The sequence below is a fragment of the Echiichthys vipera genome (genome assembly GCF_963691815.1).
Source record: "Echiichthys vipera genome assembly, chromosome: 1".
NCBI classification, from domain to species: Eukaryota; Metazoa; Chordata; class Actinopteri; order Perciformes; family Trachinidae; genus Echiichthys; species Echiichthys vipera.
Genome location: NC_139826.1, coordinates 38898589 through 38914892, shown reverse-complemented (window position 1 = coordinate 38914892; position 16304 = coordinate 38898589). Strand labels below are relative to the sequence as shown.

The following is a 16304-nucleotide window of genomic DNA, read 5'->3' as shown; positions in this document are numbered from 1 at the left end:
CACACCAGAGAGAAAGAAAGAGTCTTTCATTAGATAAAAACAAAGAGTCAGAGTCAGTGAGTGGAGACTTTGGTGCTGTTCTGGACTCTGATGCACCGATCCCTCTGCAGTTAGTGTCCTCACTGAGCAGAGGGTGCTGCTGGGAGCCCCTTCACTCTGCAGTTAGTGTCCTCACTGAGCAGAGGGGGCTGCTGGGAGCCCCTTCACTCTGCAGTTAGTGTCCTCACTGAGCAGAGGGTGCTGCTGGGAGCCCCTTCACTCTGCAGTTAGTGTCTTCACTGAGCAGAGGGGGCTGCTTGGAGCCCCTTCACTCTGCAGTTAGTGTCCTCACTGAGCAGAGGGTGCTGCTGGGAGCCCCTTCACTCTGCAGTTAGTGTCCTCACTGAGCAGAGGGTGCTGCTTGGAGCCCCTTCACTCTGCAGTTAGTGTCCTCACTGAGCAGAGGGTGCTGCTGGGAGCCCCTTCCCGTCCCAAAGCACTCCCAGGCGCCACTTTCTCACTACATTTAGAGACTTTTCACAGCTTCTTAGAACTGGATTTAGAAACAGAGCCTAGAGCAGTTTAGCTCCTTATTCAGAGCATCAGGGAAAAGGGAGAAATCTGTGCTGGGCCTCATTCAGTCCCATGCATGTGGCTCAGAGTCCAGTTCAGTAAACAGTCTCTGGGTCCGTCTCTGTCCTCTCACGCAGCAGCACTGTTGTTGTTATGTGACGCCGCAGGGTCAGAGGTCGGAGGTGGGGCCATGATGCTGTCCTTTAACAAAGTCTGAGCTTTCACCGTCCAGACCACAACGCCATGGGGGGCGTTTTCAAATCTTCACACTCTGGGACCCGGTGTTCAGGCTCTGATGACGGCGGCTGCTGTGGATGGACGACTAAACCAGACTAAAGATGTGCGGTTACAGGAAAACACGTCTTTGTGTGGACGGGCCCCAAAACTGCTCAAACTAAAAACCAAACCTCTGCAGTAGCGTGAGAAGAGTCCTGACACAGAACTGTAGTTTCTTTAGTTTGTACAAAAAAAGTAAAACATTGTAAAATTGCAAAAGTCCTTCATCTGTGTGAACATCTATGCACTTTATTTACAAAGTCAGGCGAGACCTGTCTTCCTGTGATACCATCTTTTTATCTTTTTATCACGTTAATCTAATTAATTAACAAGCAAATAATAATTCCCTTTGTGCTCGGTACACTTTTATACAATGATGAGTGTAATTTATGGTTATTTTCTACCTCATTGTATTTTGATTTTTGCGCTTTGGTGTTTTTAAAGGTGCTATACGAATAAAGTTATTATTATTATAAAGTTATTATAATTTCCTGACTGACCTCTTGTATTGTCAATGATTTTAATTTACTTTTTTAATTTAATTTTAATTTATTCATAATTATTTAGCTTTTATATATTTATATATATTGTTTATTTGATGATTATATTTTTTATAACTTGTATTATTTTGACTGAATTATGTGGGATCAATTACTATTTATTTCTTTTACAGAAACTTTTTTATTTTATATTATTGAACAATTTAAATGTACAAAAATACAAAGTATCCAAAAAACTGCACATCGGTGACATCATTAATAAATAAATCAAAGATAGAAAACAAAAACAAACAAAAAACAGACAGTTCAATAATTAATAATAACTAAAATAATACATAAAAATATGGTTATTTTCTACCTCATTATATTTAGATTTTTGCTATGTAAAAGAGCGTTGGTGTTTTTAAAGGTGCTATACAATCAAAGTTATTATTATAAAGTTATTGTTATTTTCTGACTGACCTCTTGTATTGACAATGATTTTAATTACATTTTTTAATATAATTTTAATTTATTTATAATTATTTAGCTTTGATTATATTGTTTATAACTTGTATTTTCTTTTATTGAAATTAGTTTTTTTTTACAGAAACTTTTTTATTTTATTTAAATTTAAATGTACAAAAATACAAAGTATATAATGAACAGCACATTGTTTAAATAATTAATAAATAAATAAAAGATAGAAAACGATTAATAAAAGATTAATACTAATTAAAATAATAAATTAAAAATCCGTTATTTTGTATGATTACGTCATTACGTACCAGTCGTCATACGTCACGTCCGTGCGCCGGAGTTGTGCGCCGGTGACGGAGGAGGGCTCGTGCTTGGAAGGTTCGCGGGAAACGTCCCAAAACAAATCGGTTCCGCTCCCGTTTGAACCGTTTAACGTTCATCTGCGCGTCCGAACTCACCGCTCACACTCACGGCGGCGTCGTCTTCACACGCGCAACTTTAGCAGTTAGTTACATTACTGTGAAACTGAACGAGCTGCTAACATTAGCCCGCAGCTACAGGCTAACACAACAGTGCTAATCTGTTAGCTACGCTCGGCTCTCTCCGGATTAACACGAGAGGTGACGACGACGAGTTGAGGGACTCGGGAACCGGCGACAGAAATGGCGGAAAGACCCGAAGATCTAAACCTGCCGAACGCGGTGATCACCCGCATCATCAAGGAGGCGGTGAGTGGAAACACACGAAGAAGAACTCGGAGGCTTTGCGGAAGTCAAAGTAGAAAAAGTTAAATGCGACTTTCAAATGATATTTTAGTAAAAGTCCTTTAGTATTAGCATCAAAATGTGCTTAAGGAACCTATTTCAGAATATCATTTAATTATAATTATTGATAGTTAATGTAAATATATAATGCAGATGATAAAGGCGGGGCTAATTTTAATTACTTTATAGTCTGCTGTGTAGCCTAACCTTTAATATAAAATATATATTTATATAAACTGGCTTGCACAGGGGAGCATAAACGTGTGCTTAAGTGCATTCTAGGAGCCAAAACACGTGCTAATGTGCACTCTAGGAGCCTAAACATGTGCTAATGTGCACTCTAGGAGCCTAAACATGTCCTGAAGTGCACACAAGTAGCCAAAACACGTGCTAATGTGTCTTCTAGGAACCAGAACATGTATTAAAGTGCACTCTAGGAGCCAAAACTGGTGCTAAAGTACCCTCTAGGAGCCAAAACGAATGCTAAAGTGCACACTAGGAGCCAAAACGTGTGCTAAAGTGCCCTCTAGGAGCCAAAACAAGTGCTAAAGTACCCTCTATTAGCATGAACGTGTGCTAAAGGGCCTTCTTGGGAGCCAAAACATGTGTTAAAGTGCCCTCTAGGAGCCAACACTGGTGCTAAAGTGCCCTCTATGAGCATGAACGTGTGCTAAAGAGCCCTTTAGTAACCAAAACATGTGCTAAAGTGCGCTCTAGGAGCCAAAACATGTGCTAAATAGCCCTTTAGTAACCAAAACATGTGCTAAAGTGCCCTCTAGGAGCCAAAACATGTGCTAAATAGCCCTTTAATAACCAAAACATGTGCTAAAGTGCCCTCTAGGAGCCAAAACATGTGCTAAATAGCCCTTTAATAACCAAAACATGTGCTAAAGTGCCCCCTAGGAGCCAAAACACGTGCTAATGTATCCTCTAGGAGCCAAAACGTGTGTTAAAGTGCCCTCTAGGAGCCAACACTGGTGCTAAAGTGCCCTCTATGAGCATGAACGTGTGCTTAAGAGCCCTTTAGTAACCAAAACATGTGCTAAAGTGCCCGCTAGGAGCCAAAACATGTGCTAAAGAGCCCTTTAGTAACCAAAACATGTGATAAAGTGCCCTCTAGGAGCCAAGGCATGTGCTAAATAGCCCTTTAGTAACCAAAACATGTGCTAAAGTGCCCCCTAGGAGCCAAAACACGTGCTAAAGTATCCTCTAGGAGCCAAAACTGGTCCTACAGTGCACTCTAGGAGCATGAACGTGGGCTAAAGAGCCCTCTAGGAGCCAAAACGTGTGCTACAGTGCCCTCTGGGCAGTATTCAGTATTTGCTTTTGTTTAATTTGCCATGTTTGAAGTTCTTCCTGTTGTTCTTAAGAAAAGAGCATGTACCCGTTTGTTTGTTCATGTTCTCTTTTCGCCCAAAGGTGTTATCGTCCCCGAGTGAACACGTCTTTCTTTATTTCTGATTAAAGTGAATATGAAGTGCAGCTCTGAGATAACTCCTCCGCACCGTTTGTTTTCCTAACAGCTCCCAGATGGGGTGAACGTGTCCAAAGAAGCCAGGAGAGCCATTTCCCAGGCTGCCAGTGTGTTTGTGCTGTACGCGACGTCCTGGTGAGAAAACAAACCCACTCACAAGAATCTAACAGACGAGGATTGATTCACAAAATTCAGTGTTAAAAACCTTTCAAACAGAGAAAACAGGAAGTGAACTTAGTAGAACTTTCCAGATTGCTTCGATTATCAAGTTTAAGACCTGCAATGTTCCATTACACCACTAATTCAATACAAATGCTTTTTCTTCTGATCTTGTTAAAGTGCAAACAACTTTGCCATGAAAGCCAAGCGGAAAACTCTGAGTGCAGCAGACGTCATGGCTGCGATGGAGGAAATGGAGTTTGAGAGATTCCTGGAGCCTCTCAGAGAAGCTCTGGAAGGTCAGTACTTCGGGTTTAAAGACGTACCATCCAAACATACGAGTTCACATTACTTCTCCTCAGGAGGGATGAAAAGCTTACCGGTGTAAGGTTAAACCGCGGTATCATTCCCAAAGGTTAGAATTACTAATTCAGATTGCCATCTAGGAGCCAAAACACGTGCTAAAGAGCCCTCTAGGAGCCAAAACGCATATTGAAGTGCCCTCTAGGAGCTAAAACGCATATTAAAGTGCCCTCTAGGAGCTAAAACGCGTATTAAAGTGCCCTCTAGGAGCTAAAACGCATATTAAAGTGCCCTCTAGGAGCTAAAACGCATATTAAAGTGCCCTCTAGGAGCTAAAACGCGTATTAAAGTGCCCTCTAGGAGCTAAAACGCATATTAAAGTGCCCTCTAGGAGCTAAAACGCGTATTAAAGTGCCCTCTAGGAGCTAAAACGCGTATTAAAGTGCCCTCTAGAAGCTAAAATGTGATTAGAAATACTATTTCAAATTTAAATCATCATTTAAAGCGTGTTAATCACCACAGTTGCTGTCCTAGTCGCGGCAACATGAGTTTGTTTTGCGTCAACGAAAACGCGCCAGTAGTCTGAAGTGCGGTCGTATTGTAGTTTACACGCGGCAAAAAAAGTGAGAACGCGACGCCACTTTTAGGTTTCCTTTCTAAATCGTCTCCCTCTAAACACGGCCTCACATTACTCCTGTGCTGGGGTAACATTCTGTAATGGCGTTAAACCCCGTGTGCAGCGACGGTGCCCTTGCAAAACAGCTATTGGACAGGGTCTGACGGCGACACATGAGCCTCGTCTGTGCGTAGGACAGAGGATTTTACCCACCAGCCTTCAGCGATAGTGTAGTTTCAGCGTATATACTGCAGTTTGACAGTGGGCTGTTGTGGCACCGCGTAAGACACACGTGTTATTCTAAACGTATGTAAAACAAAGTATGGAAGGAGCTGCTCACGGTGTTTGTGCTTGTCCACAGTGTACAAGAAGGGCCAGAAGGGGAAGAAGGAGGTGTCTGAGCAGAAGCGTAAAGACAAGGAGAAGAAGGCCGACTCCGAGAACGACAAGAGCCGGGAGGAGGAAGAGGAGGAGGAGGAGCGCATGGAGGAGGAGCCGGAGGCCGAGAACGACGCGGAGGAGGAGGAGGAGGTGGAGAACTGATGGGGCGCCGACGACCACGAACGACGTCGGCGACGTGATGCGTTTCAGTGACGCAGCGAACGAGTCCATCAGGTTTCACCGCGCAGCGCGACGAGCTCAGAAGAGGCGGAGTCGCATTCATAAAATACGTCTTTGTGCAGCGCGACGACGACGCCACCACGGGTCCAAGCGCCTCACGCACTTCCTCACTGTCCTTTGACCCGTTTTGTATCTTTAATTAGTTTTTTTGTATTTATCTGCGTCACCTTTTGATACAAACACTGTTGTTGAGCGTAAACGACGACGCACAGTAGACGCTGATTCTGGATCAGTGAACTAACACACTTTGGTGAATCCGCTTTTTATCTGTTTACCACCGGAGGGAGCGAGAACACGGGCGGGGAATCTGACACACGTCCGGTTCTAAAGAGGTTTGAAATGTTCCGGTGGCGCCGTCGTCGCAGCGGTGCCTTCAAATACAGAAATAAACGCAATTTAACACGAGTCAATGTTGTCAAGAGTCAAACACAATGAAGTGGTCCGAGCTTTTGTAAGTGAACCGTCTGCTAGTTCTGAGTTTAGTTGGTTTCTAGATTGTTCCGTAAGCGTTAGCCAGGTGTGGAGCAGCCGATCGTGACCATTATTACCTGGGAAGATGTTTGTGGAAGGCTGAACCGCTGGACGACGCGACTGTTCCTGATCTGAACTCTTTGAACCATTTACTTTTGTAGCGTCGTAAACGACCGGTTGAGACAATTTCAATAAATATTTTGTATGAAAATCAAAAGTGCTCTGAGTCATGAGTGACCCAGCGACCCTCGCTCACACACACACCGCTTGGTTTCACACGTTTACTGCAGCGGCAGTGATTCGTTTAAAAAAAGGGGAACGACCTTTAAGCTTTTTAACTGTTAAGTGAGACCTGCTGAATGTCTCAAAGCACAGAAAAGCTCAGTTTGTTTAGAAGTAAAGTCGTTTTGACTGTGAGTTGTGAAACATGATGCAACATTTTATACTTTTGTTTGGCAAAAGAACAATGATCACTTTGTTTTCGCCTCAGCAGCAGCGAGGGAGGACTTCTCAACCACAACTTTCATATGATTGTTTCATATTATTATGGGTTAAGGAACTGGTGAGGCTGTCATCCAGTTAGAAGAAGAAGAATCCCTTTATTCGTCCTGCAATGGGGAAATTCAATTTTCACTCTATTTTCATTTTTTACACACACACACATGCACAGACAGGACCTATACACATGCAACTAATGGAGAGATGTCAGAGCGAGGGGGCTGACAGTGGCCAGCGCCCCGAGCAGTTGGGGGTTCGGTGCCTTGCTCAACAGCACCTCGGTAGTGCCCAGGAGATGAACTGGCACCTCTCCAGCCACCAGTCCACGCTCCATTCATGGTCCACACAGGTTCCCAGCCAAGTCACCTATGGACTGAGCTGCTGCCGCCGAGTTAAAAACATCTAATGACAGCCTGAGTTAGTTTCCATCTTTAAAATGTCACCTTGTCTCTACCGCAGTGGGAAAAGATCCTTTGTAAAAGTACAAATACTCTGTTACAAGGTACAAAATATTCAGGGGTCAAGTAAAAACTGTCTGCAGAACAGCTCATTCATCATCTCCAGCCTCTTATCCGGGGTCGGGTCTCGGGGGCAGCAGCTTTAGCAGGGGACCCCAAACTTCCCTTTCCCGGGCCACATTAACCAGCTCTAACTGGGGGATCCTGAGGCGTTCCCAGGCCAGTGTGGAGATCTAATCTCTCCACCTGGTCCTGGGTCTTCCCCGAGGCCTCCTCCCAGCTGGACGTGCCTGGAACACCTCCCTAGGGAGGCGCCCAGGGTTCATCCTTACCAGATGATCCTGAACCACCTCAACTGGCTCCTTTCAACGCAAAGGAGCAGCGGCTCTACTCCGAGTTCCTCACGGATGCTGAACTTCTCCCCCTCTCTCTAAGGGAGACTCCAGTCACCCTCCTGAGGAAACACATTTCACACGCTTGTACCCACGACCTGGTTCTTTGGGTCCTGACCCAGCTTTCATGACCACAGGTGAGGGTAGGAACCAGGACTGAGGGTAGATCCAGAGCTTTGTCTTCCTCAGCTCTCTCTTCATCACAACGGTGCGGTAGAGCGACTGCAGCTCCGACCCCGCTGCTCCGATTCTCCGGCCAACTCAGCTGCTGCCCCCGGGACCCGACCCAAAGAGGCTGAAGATGATGAGTGAGCTGTTCTGCAGACAGTTTTACTTCCTACTGAATATTTTGTACCTTGTAACGGAGTATTTGTACTTCTACAAAGGATCTTTTCCCATCACTGCAGGTTGTTGTGCAAGTGCAGAAACATGGTGACATTTTAAAGATGGAAACAAACTCAGGCTCTCAGATGTTTTTAACTTAATTGAAGCCTCATCAGCTACTTTAAAGCATCTCAATAATGTGAAAGTGACCAAACCAATGTGTGAAACGCTGAATCATGAACTAGTAAATCCAAGTCCGTCACGACGTAAAGTCAGACTGGAGCGGAGGCCGTGCACACGTGTGAGTCACTCCAACAGATGTAAAATAAAGGAGTCTTCATCAAGCAGAGAGGAGGAAGGACGCCGCAGTCACAGGTGAGAAAGATGGACTTCAAAAAAAAAGCATAAAATAAAATAAAGTGTCTAAACTAAACGATAAGAAATAGATTTAAAAAGGAGTTCAGTGTGATAAGGTTTGAAAATGAAGGGGTAGAATTAAATACGTTACTCTTCCTCCTTTACTGACACGTTAAACTTTAAATTTGTTGGTTATTTTGTTTCATTAAAAGCAAAAAATGATGTTTTTATAAACTTTACATGTACAGATTTAGAGTAATTAGGAGGAAAGGTTCTGATTTTAACTCCTCAAATGTGATTTTGTGGTTTCTTTGCTGTGATCTGAGTCACAGACAAACTTTGGGAAACATAGATTTACACGTTTTTTCATAATTAACATTAAAGAAAAATGAACGTGTTTAGACGTGTGGAGCCGGCAGTGATCAGAGCTGCAGGAGGATTTAACCCTTTAAACCATTTTCAGGCTGAAGACGAGAAAAGTTTCCTTTAGAAAACATGTGAAGTAAAAAAAGACTCGTGCTTAGATTAAGAAGTTAGTCCCAGAACAGATTCAGCTTAAAAACATCTTGTTGCTGATACTGACACGTTTGATAAATCACAACATGGCCGCAGGTGATGATGCAGTTTATGAACCTATGGATTAAGATTTAACTGCTTGAATTGGAAAAAATAATTACGGTGATTGTCTTTAATGCAAATGGCTGCAAAAGCTCAGAAAATTAAACTGTTATAGAATCAGCTCACATTGAACCTAAACCACAATATATCTTTTTAAGAAGAAGAATTCCTTTATTTGTCCCGCGAATGGGGAAATTCAATTTTCACTGTTATTTTTCATGTTACGCACACACAGGCCTGAAACACACACACGCACCCAAAATACACACACATGAACAAACAGGACCTATATACATGCAACTAATGGAGAGATGTCAGAGCGAGGGGGCTGCCAGTGACCAGTGCCCCGAGCAGTTGGGGGTTCGGTGCCTTGCTTTACTCTCTTTACTCTCCTGAGCACTTCGGCAGTGCTCAGGAGAGTAACTGGCACCTCTCCAGCCACCAGTCCACACTTCATACATGGTCCACACAGGGAGTTGAACCAGCGACCCTACAGTTCTCAGCCAAGTCACCTATGGACTGAGCTACTGCCGCCCAAAAATCACCTAAATGACTATTAATTATTAATGTTTGTCGTAACAGAGCTGCAGAGTTTGATAATCGGAGAACACAAAGATATTTAACAACTGTTTGACCTCAATTAAATTAGTAAATGATGCTACTTTAATTATAATAGTTGTATTATCAACCTATTTTGATAAAAACCTGAATATTTCTTTAAAGACACCTTAATGTTATCAATACCCTGTGTATTCTTCTGATTTTCCCTTTACATTATTTCTATTTGTTATTCCGTTCACCTGTTGACACAAAATAAGTCAGAATAAGAGACTTCTGAGCAAACTGAGCCTTAATCTGCTTTACTGAGTCAGCAGGTTTCACTTTACGTGTTTTAATGAGTCAGCAGGTTTCACTTTACGTGTTTTAATGAGTCAGCAGGTTTCACTTTACACGTTTTAAAAAAGGTGCAACTGCAGCAAAAACCTGCTTTAATGTTTGAGACCAGATGAAAACATCAATCATTGACCTTTGTTTTTGAAGAGAAACCGTGTTCATGCATCAAACCTCTGGACGGTTTGTGTAGCGTACGGATTTTAACGATAATATTCCAGCCGGCTGTTTATCTGCGGGATTAACCCGAGCGCCGTTTAAACCAAAGGATAAGAAACACAGAGAGTTCAGTTCGTTCACTTTATTGGACGCTCGTTTACTCTGAAGGACACTCCACTTTGCCGCTGTTGATGTCGTCGATGACGTCATGGGGAGGGCGCCCGTCGATGGTGCACCCAACGGACTGAGCGGTGCCCAGGATCTCCTTGATGGTTCCTGAGGGCGGGAATAAGAAACACACGCGTTTAACGATAAAACAGGAACATTTGAAATCTAGAATTCAGGTGAACAAATGTTGTAAATGCAGGATAAAAGCGGTTTAATAGTTTGTTGGACGCGGATTTGTTCCGGTCTTTACGGCACAGAGTTGCCCACGGGTTTTGGGGCAGACCTGTTTCCTAAAGCCGGGTCGATCTGAGCCTCCACTGGATTACACACCGCCACTCACAGACGGGCGTAGTGGCGGGAGGCTGCGCGGTAAACAGATGGATAAAGAGCGGGTAACTCAGGGCAGGCGTTCTTACCGGAGAGCTCTCTGGCGATGGAGCGAAGCCTCATGACGCGGGCGATGCCCACGATCTCGTCGAAGGTCACGCTGCCGCTGTGCTTGACTGGAAAAGGAGAAATAAGAGGGTGAGACGTGGTCGGGGCGCTTCATTTGACTTTGAGTGAAATCGTTTCAACAGGAGGCCACTTACTGTTCTTGACCTTCTTCCTGTCACGTGGCGGCTCCTTCAGCGCCTTGATGATCAGAGCAGACGCGGAGGGAACAACCTCGACCTTGAAGCAAAAACATAAAAGGTCATCACCACGCAGACGCCGCCCTGCCCCCGCAAACCTCAGGTGTGAACGCACATACGGTTCACAGCGCTGAACGCAGGGTTCCTGCTCCGTAGGGAACTTAACGAGTCGTTTCCAGGTGTGAAAGAGAACTCAGGACATGTTTCAAAACTCACTTAAATTAAATATACACAACACACATTTAACACAACACACCCGACCTTTAGATATTAACTAATCAACGGACGGGTTTGTACTTTGGGGGCGGCGGTGGCTCAGCCCATAGGTGACGCGGCTGAATTGAATTTCTCTTGCGGGATAAATAAAAGTAATTCTTCCTAATGTCTTTGTCCATTTTGAAATTTAGAGTTGAATTAATATTAATTCAAACATGCCAAAAAAGACTTAAGTTAATTAGTTTAACAAATAAAAAAACCTTTAACAACCAGTTAATTCTGTCTGAAAGGAGCAGGAGGAAACTCACTTATTTAATTCTTCCCCTTTTTAACAATTCAGTGATTGTTGTAATCTGTATTTTATCCACTTAATGTACAATTTGTAAATCCAACTACACAATAATAATATAAACTTTTATAAATAACATATATAAAGTAACAAAGTGTAGGCCTCCACATCCAAACATCCATGGACTCAAATCTACATATGGATATATAACGTAAATATACATTTAACGCCCATATTTCTACACAAAGCGTTTTTTGTGTTTGTTCTCAAAGCGTTTCCTCGTCCCTGAACCTTCTGAAAATCTTTCCTCTGGACCAGGGCTGCCCGACCCGGCTCCTGCAGAGCCACTGTCCTGCATGTTGCTCCAACACACCTGAGTCTAATGATAATCAAACCTGTGACGAGCTTTAGCTGCTTGATAACGAGCAGAGCATTAGACTCAGGTGTGTTAGAGCAGAGAGAAACCTGAAACATGCAGGACAGTGGCTCCAGGGGCCGGGTCGGGCCGCCCTGATCTGGACCTTTTTTAAAACTGGACCATGTTCTGACGCCGCTTCAGCTCCGTGTTTCACACCAGACGCTGAAACGCCGACCTTTTAAAGTCCTTTTTAACTGCTGGCGTCTTAAAATTCATGTTTTCCTTCAAATAAGAATAATAACCGCCTGTCAAAAAAGTGTTTGAATAGGATCTGGTGACCGTTTGTTTCTTGCTTTAAACATAATTTGTGCTGTTTGATGGTGAACCAGGTCACTGAACTGTAAAAACAGGAGGTTGGTGTGATCATGACCAGCTTGGATTCTTCTAGTCACACACACGTAAGAGGACATCCGTACCATCTAACCAGTTTGTCTGACTAGAAGAAACTCTAAACTTCATAAACTAATCAAGCTGGCAGACGTCTCGTCAAAGCATCCAACACCTCAACGGCTTTTGCCAAACCAGAGGAGACGCCGACCACGGACGGGCCTCATGAGTTACGACTTGCACTTTTTAAAAACATGGCGCCTACAATACGCAGGTTGAAACTAGCAACTCAACGGCATGCATAGAGTTTAACATGCGTGTTAAAAGTTGGCTTTTAAACCCACTTGTTTACATCTAACAATTGGTACTCAGATGTATAATATTGACTGAAGTCTGGACATTTGAAATGTGGGAAAGTGTGTTTGGACGCGTCTCCGTACCGCTGCCTGCCTGTTCTGGATGGTCAGCTTCACGGTGATCCTCAGGCCCTTCCAGTCCCCGGTGGCCTTGGCGATGTCGTCACCAACTTTCTTGGGAGACTGGAGAAAACAAGTGATCGATTAGAAAACAGAGCTAAACGGCTTCACACACACAAACAGTCTGCACGTACAGGATGTACAGTTTAGGCGCACTCACACCGTCAGTCAGTACCGGGCCAAAACGGGTTTTCGGGTAAAGTCTGGTTCCTTTGACCAGTGTGAGTGCATCCGTACCGCGTCTAGGAGCGGCACGTTTGCCGTCCACGGCCCGTTTGGGAGAGGTGGGCTTTAGTAAAGCACGTTTGCACATGTACGAGCACGCGCACGTGTACGAGCATGAGGCCTACGGCGGTTCTGAGGTCATTTCCTGTGCGCCTGTTGGGACGTAGAAAAAAGAAGGAGGGACCATGCGCGGACATTTCAAACAATGGCGGTGAAAGGTTCACGTTGGTGTGATGCGGAGGTGGAGTGTTTACTGCAGATTTGGTCGATGAAAAGATTCAAAAACAGTCGACAAGACGCACAAAAACTCCGAGGTCTACGGAAAGATCTGGAAACAAAGCCACGCATCGCCATGACGTCATCAATGCGTGTGACGTGTTACGGCGTGATGACGTATAGGCAGCAAGAAGCATTCTCCGAGGCCCAGGTAGTGTGAGTACAAACGGGCCTGGAGGGGGGGACAGGGACCCTAAAGCACGGGACGGAGGCACAGTGGGAGTGCGCCCTGAGTTTGTGTTCCGGTCTTTACGGCACAGAGTTGTCCACGGGTTTCGGATCAGCCCTGTTTCCTAAAGCCGGGTCAATCTGAGCCTCCACTGGATTACACTCAGTCACTCACAGACTGGCGTAGTGGCGGGAGGCTGGTTTTCGCTACAAATCGTGTTAAATATTTATTTCACTCACCAGACCCAGAGGTCCGATCTTGGGGGCCAGGGCTGAGGTGGCTCCGACTTCTCCTCCTGTGCATCTCATGTACACTGTAAGACGAAGACACACAGTTAAAGGGCTCCGTCTGCAGCTTCCTCACATGAAAACGCACGCAAACGACCACAAACGACTGCTCCACGGGTTTGACACCTTTACAAAATACCGTTTAGTGTGTGTTGGTGTGTAAACTTGTCTTAAATGAGTCTTTTAAAAGGTCTAGCCTTTTCTTTTTGATGCTTTTAATGTTACATTTCTGCACATTAAGGGATTTTACTTTACAATAACAGACGATTCAACATAGTCTCCACATCCTGGGACGTTTGTCAAAGACAGTTAACCCCAGAAAAGCTGCGGCACACGGCAGCATTAAGGTAGGACATGTGTGATCGCAGAATAGTGGATGAAACTGCGAAAAATTGACAATTAAAGAATAAAAAAGCTAACTTTCTCTAAAGGTCCTACGTTAACGCAGCTCTGACAGATCACTGGAAAGTTTAGGTGATGGTTCCAACCATTAAAAACACATTTAAATGGATTTCTGCTCAAGTCTCTGGGCCTTTAATGCACTGATTTAGTCTTTAATTAAACACTTAACAGACGTTTATTATGCGTGTTCAGTGCAAGACTGAAAATGGGGCATCAAATGTTTACACTGTGCAAAAAAAACCTGCTATAAAAAGGTGATAACTGAATTATAATGTTCTATAAATGTTTTGATACTTTAGAAACATGCACGTTAGCAAACATGGGTGGAAAACTGTTAGTTGATAGTCTTAAACACTCAAAAGGATTCATCTAAATGTTTGAATAACTAAAGGTTCTTATTTTAATGTTTACTTTAGGAAATATATGAAATAAAAAGGCCCGTGCTTCATGGAGAAGTTAAAGAAAGAAATTAAACCACTTTGAAAAGAAAACGAAAACGTCAATTACATAAAGTTTTATACATTATTATAGACATAAAATTAATAAATAAGGTGATTTATTGATTTTACTTGAATTACAACAGTTTCAAAAATTAATCAAAACATTTTTTTAAATGAAACTATATTGATAAACCCGAAACAGAATTAATTACATTTATAAAAAATAAATAATCTTGACAGTTATCAATACAATAGTTTAACAAATTTCACGACTTTAATCCAAATTAAATATTTATTAATTATTTAACAATTATTAAATAAGGTGATTTATTGATGTTACTTGAGTTAAATTAGTTGCAAAAATTAATCAAGCTTTATAAATTTAAACATGAAACAGAATGAAGTGTTAGATAAAATAAAACTGATAACCTCAACAGTTGTCAACACCATAAATTATACAGATATTTAACTACTGTTTAATCCAATTTAAATATTTATTTATTATTAAATATGGTGATTTATTGATGTTACTTTAGTTGCAAAAATTCACAATTGAATCAAAAAGAAATTATAGTAAAACCATATAGATGATCCTGAAACGGGCTTAATTACATTTATTAAAAAACAAAAAATATTTATCATTATAAATAAAGTTTTATAAATCATAACATATTTCACGACTGTTTAAACCAAATTAAATTATTAAATAAGGTGATTTATTGATTTTACTTGAATTACAACAAAAGCAAAAAAAAAATCTAAAATAAATTAGTATTTTATATTAAAAAAATAAATATTGTTAAACCTTTAAAAAAATCGTAAATAATAAAAAGGTTTTTACATTTCCGAAGCTAACTGCATTAGCTCGCGCAGCTAACGTTAGCTTCTCCCACGTGTCACGCATATAGTCCCCCCCCCAAAAAAAAAAACAGTTTTCCAACCAAACCCGACACCAAAATCATTTCAAACCCACCCGATTAAAACACTTAAACATGCAGAAGTGAACCCAGACATGTGCCGCCCCCTCTCCGGCCGCGGTTCGAGCCCCGTCTTTACCGTTGTCGCTACGCCGTTCACAGGCCGCCACACGCGGAGGCAGAACGACTCCATCTTGGCTGTGAACTACTGCTGCTGTTATTACCCGGGTGACGGTGCAAACATACCAATTTTAATCTCGTTGGGGTCGAATTTGGGAGGCATGTTGCTGCTGCTGTGGAGCTCGGTTCGGCTTGGCTGGTTGGTGAGGGTGTCGGATGAACCCGGACTCGGGACGACCGATTACTGTTGCACCTTCACCGCTAAAAGGGGGCGAAAGAAAGGCTGAGCGCCGGCCGCGGAGGGATTTATAGCTCCGCCAAGTATCGCGAGAAGTTGAGATTCAGTCCTCATGACGTCATTCGACTGAATGGGAGGGTCTAGACCACAGTCTGTATACATTAATATTTATATCATATATAATATATAATATTTATATATTTTATGTAGTCTTTGGTCTAGAATCGACATTTTTTAACAGATTTATTTAAAATAAGTTAATATAGATATAAATAATATACAGGGAACAATATACTGATGATTATACAATTATTATTATTATTATTATTATACAGTGTTATACATATTACAACAGTCAACAGCCTTTTCATTTGCTGATTTTGTGATTAGTTTAAAGTAAAGTTTAAGTTCTTATTTTAAAAAACATAAAAACATGGGGTTTTCTTACACAATTTGCTTTTATGAACATGACATTTTGCAATAAATAAATTAATGCAGCTGTGAAAGATCACTGGGAAGTTTAGGATTATGGTTATAACCATTAAAAACACATTTAAATAGATTTCAACAATGCTTAGAGCCTCATGGGTCTCTGAATACACTGATTTAGTCTATTTTTGAAACACTTAACATTCATTCATTCATCTTCAACCGCTTATCCCGGGGTTGGGGTCGCGGGGGGTGCTGGAGCCGATCCCAGCTGACATTGGGCGTGAGGCGGGGTCCACCCTGGACAGGACGCCAGTCTATCACAGGACACATAGAGACGAACAGAGACAGACAACCATTCACACCTACGGGTGATTTAGAGT

The 16304-nt window shown here is 42.6% G+C and overlaps 2 protein-coding genes across 3 annotated transcripts; one reads left to right on the top strand and one right to left on the bottom strand.

Moving 5' to 3' along the window:
• Positions 1-2137: 2137 nt before the first annotated feature.
• pole3 (polymerase (DNA directed), epsilon 3 (p17 subunit)) lies at positions 2138-6271 on the top strand. Its single transcript, XM_083919298.1, has 4 exons — positions 2138-2515; positions 4075-4160; positions 4365-4483; positions 5465-6271. Exons 1-4 carry the CDS (start codon positions 2450-2452, stop codon positions 5644-5646), a joined length of 453 nt encoding a protein of 150 aa, XP_083775424.1. The 5' UTR covers positions 2138-2449; the 3' UTR covers positions 5647-6271.
• A 3748-nt stretch (positions 6272-10019) lies between these two features.
• Positions 10020-15525, bottom strand: rpl12 (ribosomal protein L12). Of its 2 annotated transcripts, none has more exons than XM_083935297.1 (6): positions 15381-15525; positions 13328-13401; positions 12383-12481; positions 10651-10732; positions 10477-10563; positions 10020-10168 (listed from the first exon to the last, which is right to left on the bottom strand). In XM_083935297.1, the coding sequence occupies exons 1-6, from the start codon at positions 15415-15417 to the stop codon at positions 10050-10052; spliced, it is 498 nt and encodes a 165-aa protein (XP_083791423.1). In that variant the 5' UTR covers positions 15418-15525; the 3' UTR covers positions 10020-10049. The 2 variants fall into 2 exon arrangements, with proteins under 2 accessions (XP_083791423.1, XP_083791424.1); XM_083935298.1 differs by having other exon boundaries at positions 15274-15414.
• Positions 15526-16304: the final 779 nt, after the last annotated feature.